Below are 12,230 nucleotides of genomic sequence, written 5' to 3'. Positions count from 1 at the left end.
GGATCTTCCCCGCCAAACCAAGCCAGGTCGACCTTTCACGAAGTGGTGCGAAATCTTTCCAAGCCCCAGCAGTCAGCGGTCCACTCTTCCCGCGATGCTGTGCGCATGTCAGCAGCTGCGATGCTCACTCACTTCCCATCAAAGGCAGAGTTCACTTCTCGTGCGTCCTTAGAAAGGCAGCTCGCGCAAAAAAATAAGCTCCCGACAAAGTTGTGAATGGAACCTCACTTTCGGAGTAACACCGAACCAAGGGAACCAATACAGAAAAATGCATTCTGTTCTTCTTACCAAGATGCATACCCTCCCCCAATAAGAAACTCCATGGTTTGTCTCAGGTACTTTCACAGAGGTTCCCTTCAAGGAAAAGAGGAGCGAGCCGCAGGCTTCGGCAAACTTCAGCCCCCTGCTTTCCTCGCCTCCCGCGCGCAGGCCGCTCGAGCTCGCGCGCACCCGCGTGTTTCCCCCCCCCCCCAACTTGCCCACGTTACTTTGATTGACAGCCCGGCTCGCCGCTCTCCTTCCCACCGACCTTCGGCGGCGGCTTGCCAATCTCAGCGTCTGACCGCTCCCCATTGGCTGGCGTGTGTGTCCCGCAGCTCCTCGGGCACCGCGGCCCTCAGAGCGCACAGGACGCGCTGGCGGAGGTGGGGCTCAGGCTGGTGGGCGGAGAAACGAGCCCTCGGAGGCCGCGGGAGGTGGGCGGGGCGAAGCCCAGCACTGGCTGTGGCCGGCTCGCGTCAGCGCCCCACGTTGGTACGGCGCACGCGGTTGGCTGAGAGGCCTCGGCTCCGCCCACGTCCGCGGCGGCCCTGGCGCTCGCAGCCCCCGCCGCTCGACTCGGGCGGGGCGCTGGTTTGCTAGCGAGTGTGAAACCGCGTGTTAATGTAAGCGGCGCGAGAGGCGCGGGCGGCGGCAGGAGCAGCGGCGGGGACCCCGCGTCCCGGGGCAGGAGCCGGGACTCTCCTTCGACGTGGCCCGCAGCAGAGGGAGGCCGAGCGGCAGCACGCTCTCCGTCGCGTGGACGTTTGCCTTGGGGTTGTGAGAGAACTTTGCAGCGGCTGGAGCTCGTCCACCCTTCGCCGAGATCGGGGAGGGGAAGGCAGGCGCAGGGAGCGCTGGAGCCCGGAGCGCGCCCGGCAGCCTGATGCCCGGGCTGGAGGAGCGGCGGGCGGCCGAGGGGCTGCACCGCGAGCACTAGTCGCGGACCGGAGGGAGGGCGCGTACTGCCGCCACCCTGCGCAGCCCGCTTTTGGTCTCCGCAGCTCCGCGTCGCTCCGGAGACTCTGCAACGCCGGTCGCCTAGCCTCCGGTGAATCGGAGCTCACCGTCGTGGGAGCGGGTGACCTCCCGACCTGAGACGCGGCGCTTGCCGCTGGCTGTCTACGTGGGTTGTAGCCAAGGCGCCACCTGCGCGGCCGCCGCCGCAGGGAGGAGACTCTCAGCCCGCCTGCTTTCGTGAGCCGCCGGAGGGAGCGCGGCCGGGGGCACCGGGTGGAGGACCGCCGTGGGACCCGGCGCCCCCTCAGCGCAGACTAGCCGGCTCGGCCCGCGATGTGGTCCTGAGGGCGCGGGCCGCAGCCGTCGCGCCCTGGCCTTGTATCCCGTGCGCCCCGCGCGCCGGCCTGCTGCGCTGCTTCGCGTTCCCCTGCGGGATTCAAGTTGGAAGTGGCGCGGAGGATAGAGCTGTCCCGGAACAGAGCCTCTGCTGCCGCCAGAGCGATGTTCCCGCAGAGCCGGCACCCAGTGAGTCGCCAGCGCGGCTGGGACCACGTCCCGCTGGGGAGCCCACGAAGCCCACTTCCCTCTGCCCCGCCCCTCCTGCTGGAAGTCTAGACGCGCGGACGGGGGGTCTCGCAGTCCCCTCGCGCCTGTCCCAAGACCGGAGTGATTCTGGCGTGGCCCCCTTCTCTCGCCTGTTTACATGCAGTCAGTGCGGCCCGGGTCACTTCCAGGAGTCGGGGCTGACGGGGAGTTGGCATTTCTTCTCCGGTCCCCGGGGTCTTTATCGCACGGTTTGGGGAGGGGCGGCCTGGACGGCGAAGCTCTGGCCTGGGCCTTCTCAGCCTCTCCGGGCCGGGTGACCCCAGGGGCGTTGGGCACGCACGGTCCTCGTTGGAGGTAGACTTGCTTCTGAGCCTCCTGAGAAATTAGGGCCCCGGGAAGATCCGCTTTCTCCCTCTCTAAAGTGAGCCGAGGGCTCGAGTTTGGGGCTTCGTTTTCCACCATTTCTAACTTTATTTTTTTTGTTTATGTCCCATCCGCTTCTCTCTCCTCTTGACTTTTCTGCTTTACGTCCTCATCTTCGTATCTCCTTCCTCGGTCCCCCTTGCTGGTCACCTGCAGACGCCGCACCAGGCTGCAGGCCAGCCCTTTAAGTTCACTATCCCGGAGTCCCTGGACCGGATTAAAGAGGAATTTCAGTTCCTGCAGGCGCAGTATCACAGGTGCGTGTCGATCTGCTTGGGGTGGTGGTCACCTGTGGGGGAGGGGGGCCCTTTCTCACCCGTCCAGGCTGCTTGGGTTGTGTGCTTAGTGCTTGTGTCCAGGGGGTGGCGTGTGGAATCACAGTTAAGCCCTGTCATTCACGTTACCCCCCTTTCTTAGCTCTTTCTGGGCCGCCCCTTCTGTTGTCTCCTCCTCCTCCCATTGTTTCGCCTTTGCGCATTTGTGGCTGTTCCAGGGAGTCCCTTTTCGTGTATTTTGGAGTTGCATGAGAACCGTCAATATTTGCACTTCGTTTATTTATTTTGCAACAGGCTGAACTAAAACATGGGTTCAATCAATGGCTCTACCCTGGAGTGTGCGTTCAGGAAAGCAAAGCCATGTTGAAATTGCTGTTTGCCATACTAGGAAATTGGATTGTATGAGACAAAGTCCATTAGGGAAGACTAGATGCGTTTAGTTTCCCATCATGGGTGATTAGGCGGTAGAATGTAGATAACGTGAGTGGCTCACAGTCTGGGGTGTTTGGATAAGCCAGGGGTATAGACTCAAATTCACATTGACCTCGGCTCTGGGTTCTTTATGTAATGATACCTTCTTCAATGGGTTTGCTAGTGAAAACTCTTATTAATGCCCCCATCTATAGTGAATATGCAGAAAGGTTACTTATTTTGCTTCTGTGGGGTTTTGACTCATTGGAACTAAGCAGTGACTTTGAAGGAGATTTTTACTTTTGTCATGCTTAAGAAAAAGGACAAACTTTTTAAGGTTTGGTGGCTTGGGTGTGAGGTTTTTTTTTTTTTATTTTGTCAGTGGCTTTTTGATTTTTGGTCTTTTATCTACTTTCAGATGATATCTCCAGAACTTGAGGCATACTTGCACACACAGTTTACTGAACAGGGGCAGAACTTCAACCCACTTCGTTGCTGTAGCTGTCTGTCATATTTTTTCGTAGGGCTTCAAAACCAGAGTTTCTGAAAGGCACTAGTTATTATAGGAGTGACTTTCCCAGTGAAGTTTTTCATACCTGAAGACTGCCTGGGCTGGAGCATGGTTGTACAAAGGACAGTCTTTGGTGTATTCAAGTAGGATGGGGACACATGAGGAGTCAGTCTGTTTTGATGGGTTTCTCCATCTTGCTCTCTCAACATGATGCATGCCCCCATGAACAAAAAGAACAGTAGTTGGTGGATATTCCCTGTTGTTCACCCTCTTTTCCAGCATGGAATACAAAGACAGCTTTTGGGATGTTTTCCTAGCTTATTACTTTTCCAAATTGTTTTTGCTTGAAGTGCAAATATGTGAGGCAGATGTTAAACAAGTGACATAATGTTTACCCTAAGCTGCCTGTTTTGTTTTCGTAGTCTTAAATTGGAGTGTGAGAAATTGGCAAGTGAGAAGACAGAAATGCAGAGGCACTACGTGATGGTAGGTATCCAAGATGGGACCTTCTTCTTTTCATGTAATCATGTGTGCTCTTTCTACAAACATGTGAGTTAATGCCATGCTTGGTTCTTCTCTTTACAGTATTATGAAATGTCCTATGGATTAAACATTGAAATGCACAAACAGGTAAGCTTTAGCTAAATGTTAAGCTGAGAAAGCAGTTTATATGATTTTACCTTGCTGGTTTTGTCCTCAGTCACTGTACGGTAGGGGTGGGTGTTTCTGGGCTGTTTTCTACCCTTCTTCGGGTTGGTGTTAATACTGTGCAGCAAGGATTGCTCCTTCACGGTGGTTACAAGACTAGCTGAGGTGCTCTGGAAACGTTTACAGGAACGGAGCTCAGTTTACTTTTCTACATGGGTAGATTTATCCTTTAAAGATCTCAGATATATTGTGGTTGCTGGAGTTTAGGATCGTTAATGTTTTTATATGTTTGGGTATAAAATGTGGAAAGTGAGGGGTACTTGGGAGTTTGTCTAATCAGATTTAATAAAGCATATGTCTGTAGAGTGCTCTTACACTTTGGTGTTCCGTAAAGTGACACTCAGGATTAGTGGCTTATTAGCAAACATGTTTTCGAAAATTTTCTCAGTTGATGCAGATTTGAAGGCAAAAAAAATCTCCTTTTATGGCTGACGAACGTGTCGGAAGGTACTTCAGTCATAGTGGTTTTAAAAGCATGAAAGATTAGTGACTGGAAAGCTTTAGCAATGACTTGAGTTTGCAAGTTCCCATAAAATTCACACTTATGGCTACTATAATGGTGTATAAAAAGAGTATTGAGCTGGAACAAGACACTAAGGACCTCATAAGAGAAGAAAAGCTAAATGATTGCTCAGCCCAAAGGGCCCTCAATTGAGTAGTCATTGTCTGCCAAAGAAAGCATTAATGGCAGGGTGCAAGTGTTCTGGAGATATGCTGACATTCACTTTATCAAAATGCTGGTACAATAAGTCTTTTAGAAATCGATTGCCTCTTAAAAAATTATCATCAGATGAAGTTGCACAGTTGGACACGTTTCAAAGTACAACAATACAATTCTTACTTGATGTATATGTGCTATTTCATCTTAGACCCTTGTTTCATTAAATTAAAGAGCATGGCTGACCGGCTGGGGCATGGTGGAGAAATTGATTAGTTCAGCCTTCAGATCTTCCTTATATTCAAAGATTTTCATTAAGCAAATCCATTTCAGAGTTGAATTCTGCTTTTGTAACTCTGCACTCTTTGATTTTTAATTCATCAAAGATTTCATAATTATGTACATTAGATCTGTTCTCTGATACATGTTGTCAGACCACTAAGTCAGAGCCTTTCAGTATTGTAATGAGCCTTTCACAAAATGTTTGTTTTACTCATTTGCAATTCTTTATGTGGTGCTGCTTTTTTTTTTTTTTTTTCCTTTTTGGTGTTTCTGTGGCTAGCTTGCTTTGCTGAGGTTTTTAAGTCAATGATAGTGAGCTGGAACAGCTTTGGTTTATGGCCATTTAAGTATGTAAGTAAACTCGCTGTAGGAATTCTGATTAGCATCTTCTAAGCTACTCTGTACGGCATTTTTTCTTTTCTATTATAGATTCTGGGCACTGAGCTTTTTCTTACACATAAACTGGAAGGATTTAATACCCACACACTCTTGTACAAGGGGACAAGTACCTCTAGTTCTTGTGATGTGCTGGTGTTGGTCTTATTGGAGAAGCAGAAAGAGGTGTGTTAATTCTGAGTTCTGGTGACTTTTTATTTATGAGAGAAGAAGCAAGGGGCCAGGAGGGTCAGACACTTCTGGTGTGTACAGAGTTTTCTCTTGGGTTCTGTACTGTTCTGTCTTGGGCATATACTGTCTCTTTGTATGACAATATGCATTAATAATACACTGTGTAATTTTGCCGGTAATTTGAAACAAGTGGGAGGCTAAGAGACATCATGTTCTTCATAGTAGAGTGTTAAGCCCCCTGAAATTTAGTTTATATTGTAAATGCTGACAGACCCTTCACTAGAGTGGTGTGCAAAGCTGTGCTGTAATTCAGTTTAAAGTGGTCTTACATTTGAAAAACATCCTTCTGAGTGTCACACGTTAATAATAAGTTTTGAGGAGTCATTTGGTGCTGTTAGTGATCATAATTCTTATTAAAACTAGTGACGTCTGGCCCCTAGGGTGTAGCCAGGCTCAAATTGATGCTTTTTGCCGCCTGATCACCAGCATGGCCTAAGTGCTCATTATATTGTAGAGAGGGCCTTTGGAGCTCTCATTAGATTTGACAGGAATTCTCTCTGGGGGGAAACTGGGCATTAGCGAGACTCCTGACAGGCTGAAATTATTCCTGCTTTATGGCTTATAACCAAATGCTAGCAAGGCATCATCAGGGGACACAAAACATTGTCATTTCTGACAACATCTTTGTTACTGAAAAAAGGGTAGCCATAAAAAAAGGGTAGCAATGGGGGAATTTTGCACGGAGAGCACTTTAATGCCGGTAAGATTTGTCTCTAGTGTGGCTCCTGCCTTCCCGGCCCAGCTTTCAGCAGCTTTGTCAGGATCTCACTGCCGACTTCTCTGTCTGGAAGGTTTAAAGTGGAAGTACGTCCAAATCAAGAGTGGTCTAATTGTGGTTTCCTAACTTGGTATGGTGCCCACAATTCGTGTTTATGTTGTGTCAACACTTCCTGATAACCTTCCTGTGACTTGCTCTCCTCCATTCTCGGCTGGTTACAGAAAAGGCAGCTTACTGAGACAGTTTTTTTTCCCTAGTGCTTTTTAATAGGCTGCTGTCTGTCTTTGCCCGTGTAGGTGGTAAATTCTATTTTGATCACAGAGAGGTGGGACCTGTTTGTGAGAAAGCAAGGCAATTCTGAGAACACCAAAGTGTTGAAAATTACATTGAAAATAACAAGCTGGTGTGAGTCTTCATTCAGGAGCAGGTCCCCAGTGTATGAGCTATAATTTGTTGTTGTTGTGTTCTGTGTGTCCCTTAATATTTTGGGAAACAAGATGTGCTGGTATTATCTTTTCTGCATGGTGATAGGGCCAACGCTACAAGCCTGATGTGGTGGCAAATACCTGTAATACCAGTCTGGTAGTAAGGCAGGGGTTGAGACTGAGGTCAGTGTGGGTTGCATAATGAGACCACCTCTCAAAGAAAGGGTGTGTGTGTCTGCAAGTGGTGTTCCTCGCCTTTGTACCATTTTTCAATGGCAGTCTGCCTCCTATTGAGCTGGGTAAGTGGCTTGTTCTATCTTGACACATGCTCAGCACTTGGAGATCAGGGCTCAGCATCATGGAAGCTTTAGCTGTAGTTGCTTGTTCCAGAGAGTTACCAGAGCTGCTTCCTGTACCCTCCAGGTTGCTTTGGGAAACAAGAAGCCAGTTGCAGAATCAATTTTGGACCTGTGTCCTGACCTGCATCTCTTCTGCTGTGTATCTCTCCAGTTCACTGTTTTTGTGTTGATTAACTTTACAACTTACTATTGAAAACAGGTAGCTAGATGAATTATTCTGTAAGCTAGGGAAGTCAGCAGCACTGGTTTTCTGTGTTTTGAGATCTGTGGGGGATCTAGCCATGGGAAGGTAGAAAGTTGTATACCATTGAGCAATACTGTTCTCATCCTAAATTGTGTTCAAGAACAAAAGAAACATGGCAGGAATCTTGTGGGAGAATGGCAGTCAAGCAGACACGGTCTGGAACTGCTTTCTGTTAGAGTGGGCAAGATGAGCTCTGGGACTTCAGCCTGACACTGGAAGGAAAGACAACCGTTTTTTCAGGTCTGATTTTGGGTGTGATCATGGGGTATTTCAGCACAAGCCCAGTGTCTCCCATCAAATGAATTTTGGAGTGAAACTATCGTTTACCGTTTGGATGCGTGCTTTTAATTTTTCCTAGAAAAGAGAGTATTCTTTGTGTGCATGCCTGTGAATTATTTAGGTGGAACTGGTAGGGATTCATCCCTTAGCAGTGAAACATTTCCTATTTTTCTGTAAAATTTACCATTGTTTTGCTTTCATTCTATTGCTGAGGGATGGCTTTTCCTGTAAAATTCACTATTGTTTCTGCTTTTATTCTCTTGCTGAGGGATGGCTTTGATTCCTGACCTTTCTGCTTTTGCTTCCCAAGTGCTGGGATTGCAGATATATGTTGCCACGTTCTGTTTTTTATTCTTTATTATTTTTATTATTTTTTTGAAAAGTGTATGTTGTTTGTAGTTTGTTGCTTTGAGAATTTTTAAACATTATTTTGTGTGTGTGTGTCAGCATGTGTGGCAGGCACCTTTACCTGTTAAACCATCTCACTGGCCCCAAGATTCTTTTTTGGAAGGAGCACAAGATCCCATACATGTCAGACATCTGATCTGCTACTGAGTTGCTAACACCTTACAGCCTTGAGAGTGCGCCCCCGCCCCCCATCACAGACGATGAATGATTGACTAGCCAGAGGGTAGCACTTAGATTTAAGCTCTACCCGGTTTTAATCAGCATGTACAAAGAGAGTAGCTGTCATCAAGATTGGAGTGGCCCCTAACTTCATTTTCATGATCCAGGCTTGTCCTTTACAAGCATAAGTTCAATGAGATAAAGCTGTGTTTAAAGCCTGGTGTTTGAAGTGCAAGATTAGCTTGCAGAATTTTTTTTTTCTTAAATCAAACTGGGCTGATTTTGTACTATCTAACAGTTTCTTTTCCAGCCCTTTGTCTAGTTTCTGTCCTTGGCCTGTACTGTGGCAAGAAAAGTGTGGAATCTGGCTAGGAATTTAAGGACACATAATGAAAAAAGTTCCCATAGGCTTAAGAAAAAGATTTATATTCAGTTGCATTTATGTTAGGGGTTTCCACAGTGGGAGCAGGTGTGTATGTAAGTAGTGCAGAAGGAGGTCAGGAGGAGTTGGATTCTCTGGAGCTGGAGTTACAGGTGTTTATGATCCAGCCTGTGTCAGAAACTGAGAGTGGTTTCTGCAAGGACAGTGGCCTCAGACAAAGGTGAGTAGAATTGAACCTGGGTCTCTCCCATGCCAAAGTTGCCTCTCTCCCACATTACTGTACGGCCTGGGAGAGTTCCTGAGATGTATGAGTTTGCTTTGGATAGTTAGAGGTCACATAATTAGGGACTGGGCATCTCATGAAAAAGTTTTCAGGCCCTCCAGTTGTCTTTGTAAATTGAAGGTGAGATTGAATTAAAGTCTGTTACTCAGTACAGGAGCCCCACCAGCACAGGTTTACAGATCCAGCACTCTGTGTACAGATTGAGGGGAGTCCTTCACCAGAGCACTTAAGATGTTCCACCAAATAGTGTTTGTTAAGACCACAAACAGAAAAACTTTTCTTCAGTAAATAAATCCCCATTGAGTGGTGTTTAAATATAGATTTAGTTACTGGTTCATGGACCATTTTACATTTCTGTACAGTTGGGTCTTCGTTCTTTTCCTCCTTATGGTTTCTGGAAGTGGATTAAATAGGAGGAAACAGAAGAGGCATTTCAGGAGACTTTTCTCAGTCAGTCTGTCCATCTCCACTGCTTACTGATTTTGTTTGAGAGGCTGGCCTTGAACTCAGGATATTCTGCTCCAGTCTGCCCAATGTTGGGATTTCAAGCTCTTGTTTCCAGCTAGAGTGCTTTTTAAATCCAATTTTAAATGACCACTTTTGTCTTTTTGACAAAGTTGAATGTTTATACCGTCAAAGTAGCCCTCATAATAGCGTTAGAGAATTCGGCAATAGTGTGTAATGCAATACTTTCCGTAGAAAACAGAACAAAACGTATATAGTCATGCTTTGAAGTGTTGTAGTGCTTCATTGGGATGGAACTCAGGGCCACACATGGCAGATAGCCAACCTAACTCGCTATTTTAAAAAGTGCTGGGGTATATGTGTTGGGAGGCTGGCGATAGGTGTGGGTAGGGAAAAGATAGGTTTTTTGTTTGTTTGTTTATTTTGGTTTGATAGGATGTTCATTTGCATATTGTTTACAAAGCTTTTTACTGGGCTTTGTATGTGGTATCATAAAAAACTAAAAAAATTATATTTTCAAACTTTCTCACCTTACTGTCCATTTACAATATTTTATAAATGTTAATACAGTAATGAAGTAACCTGTGATTTATCATAATTATTTCAGTTTTTAAAACTTAAAATTTGAATTACTATTTCATACTGTTAACCAGCTTTGAAGCAACCACAGAATTATTATGCGAACATAGCGTTGACTTTCTTCCCCTTAAAACTTTCATATTAGGTCTAATAATGGTTTTCTTAAGTTTAAGGTACTCTATGGTACTTCTTTGCCATTTTTGGTAGGAAAAAATGGAGAACAAGGGAAATTTCTAAAATTTTCAATCAATGAAACTTCCTTCATCTGCTAAATAGAAGAACTGTGGAAACAGCCCCACCAAGGAGCAGTGTAACAAGAGATGCTGCTAGGTGCTCATCATCCTTTAGAGGCGATGAGATTATCACATGCTAATGTGGAGCACAGTTGCGCTATACAGGTAACCCTCTGCAGTGCTTGCAGTATTGACTGAATTTGTTTTAGCAGCATAGCGATCAGATCGGGGTATTGACCCGTGATGCCTTGTGCATCCTGCTCACAGACTAAACATGCTAATGTATCAGTATATTTCACTGGCTTACCCAGTTTGTCCCCTAGTAAAATACACACTATCTCTGTCAGAGAACTGCTTTTCAGCATGTTGCCACATTTAGAACTTAGGACTTTTTACATAGTGGGTGCTTCAGGAGCTTGGGCGTTGGGGTCTTCTTTAATTTCTCTCTCTTGTTCTGCTGTTCACTCATTCATCACCTTTGATGTCCACTTCTGAGTATTTTTTTTCCTGTTAATGTTCTTTGTTTGCTGTATTGATTTTATTTTCTATTCTGCAGTTCTTTTAATCCAGACAAATTGGTCTCTTTATGTTAAAAATTTTAGACTTTTTTTGAACATTACGCTGCCTCCCTCAGCTTCCTTCAGGGTCTTTTTATGTCAAGGCTCTCCTGAGAGTTTATAAACCCACAGTAGGCTGTCACACCACTTATTTCAAATCAGTGTTTTGTCTCATGCCTTGTTTATTACTCTGGCTCACCTACAGTCTGCTGGAAGCTTGTTTACATACATTCTTAGGCGTTGAGTTATGTATCACAAACTTGATAGTCTTCCATGTTCCATAATGGTTGCAATCATTTTGGATCCTCATCCTCAGAAATTTTGTGTGCAATCCTTGGCCAACACCAGCAAAAGAAAACCAATCACTTGTGCCCATTGTGTCCAGATACAAAATGTAACCCTATGCAAAAATTGAGATTCATCAGTATGTCCATGGAATCCAGATGAAAATCCTGAGTCAAGAGTAGTCATAATGGACTACTGAAATTTAAAATGAAATCTGTTTAGTTGAGCACTGATAATCTTTTCTAACTTGCTTGGGTTTTTATTTTTATTTCTTTAAACTTGTTTGAGACAGTCTTATTATTTAGCCCAGTCTGGACTGGAACTCGTGCAGATCAGGCTGGCTTCAAACTTGGATCTTCCTGCCTCTGCCTCTTGAGTGCTGGGATTAAAAACATGTTATTGCCTGGCTCTTTTTCTTCTCACAAGTAGTTTATACTTTAAATATCCCAGTGCTTCCAGGCTTCAGGAGCATACAGCTGCCTGAACTAGTTCATAGAAGCTGCTGCTGCTTTTTTTAGTGGTTGTGTACCACCTTATGTGGGTATGAGGTTGAACTTGGACCTTTGCAGGAACTTTTAACTGCCAAGCATCTCTCCAATCCTCCACATTGCCTTTTTAAACAGGGTCTTATGCATCCAAGATTGGTGGCAAAGTCACCATGTAATTCCCTTTCCCTTGAGTGCTTGGATTATTCATAGGTACTTAGGCTACCATGCCTGGTTTTCCACTGAGGCTTCTTCATCAGGAGTTTAATTACACTAATTTGTTTAGATTTGGATTAAAAGAAAAGGACAAAATATGTTGTTGTTGAAGCCTGTGTTTTAAAGTGAACTGAATAAACCATTGCTTGTCAATTATGGACAGTCAAGCTGCTAGTAGAATTGGTGATTAAAGTGTATTACTGCAATTATATAATGATTATAGACACAGTTTTTTTTAACTGTCAAATGTTTCATTTTAGTTAATATATACACATTTAAACACTAGGATGTATCAGAAGATAATAGGATGAAGTGCTAAAAGCTCATGTGTTGGCGTTTGCCTATGTATAGAGATGGGATAAAGAGCTTAAAGAGTTTATATTTGTGTGTGTGTGTGTGTATACTTATACACAATACAGCTAGCTCAATTGTTAAGTTTCCCTGTTCTTCCTGGAGCATCTGTTTTGAAAAAAAAAAATTCTCTTTTTATTTAT

At 45.3% G+C, this 12,230-nt stretch overlaps 1 protein-coding gene across 8 annotated transcripts in view; it reads left to right on the top strand.

The window, feature by feature from the left end:
- The first annotated feature begins 850 nt into the window (after nucleotides 1–850).
- The window catches only part of Tle1 (transducin like enhancer of split 1), an 89,968-nt gene continuing 78,588 nt past the window's right edge, over nucleotides 851–12,230 (top strand). For 4 of the 8 annotated variants that reach the window (XM_026782165.1, XM_026782164.1, XM_005352651.3 and 1 more), the window contains exons 1-4: nucleotides 851–1,743; nucleotides 2,344–2,444; nucleotides 3,807–3,870; nucleotides 3,970–4,014. In XM_026782165.1, coding sequence (XP_026637966.1) covers nucleotides 1,720–1,743; nucleotides 2,344–2,444; nucleotides 3,807–3,870; nucleotides 3,970–4,014 — 234 coding nt within the window. In that variant the 5' untranslated portion in view covers nucleotides 851–1,719. The remainder of the gene's footprint in view (nucleotides 1,744–2,343; nucleotides 2,445–3,806; nucleotides 3,871–3,969; nucleotides 4,015–12,230) is intronic. The other 4 variants (XM_026782166.1, XM_026782167.1, XM_026782162.1 and 1 more) reach the window with 1 other exon arrangement.

Source organism: Microtus ochrogaster, chromosome 10, assembly GCF_000317375.1.
Source record: "Microtus ochrogaster isolate Prairie Vole_2 chromosome 10, MicOch1.0, whole genome shotgun sequence".
NCBI classification, from domain to species: domain Eukaryota; kingdom Metazoa; phylum Chordata; class Mammalia; order Rodentia; family Cricetidae; genus Microtus; species Microtus ochrogaster.
Note: the sequence above shows the minus strand (reverse complement) of the source record. Positions and strands in the feature narration are given on the sequence as shown.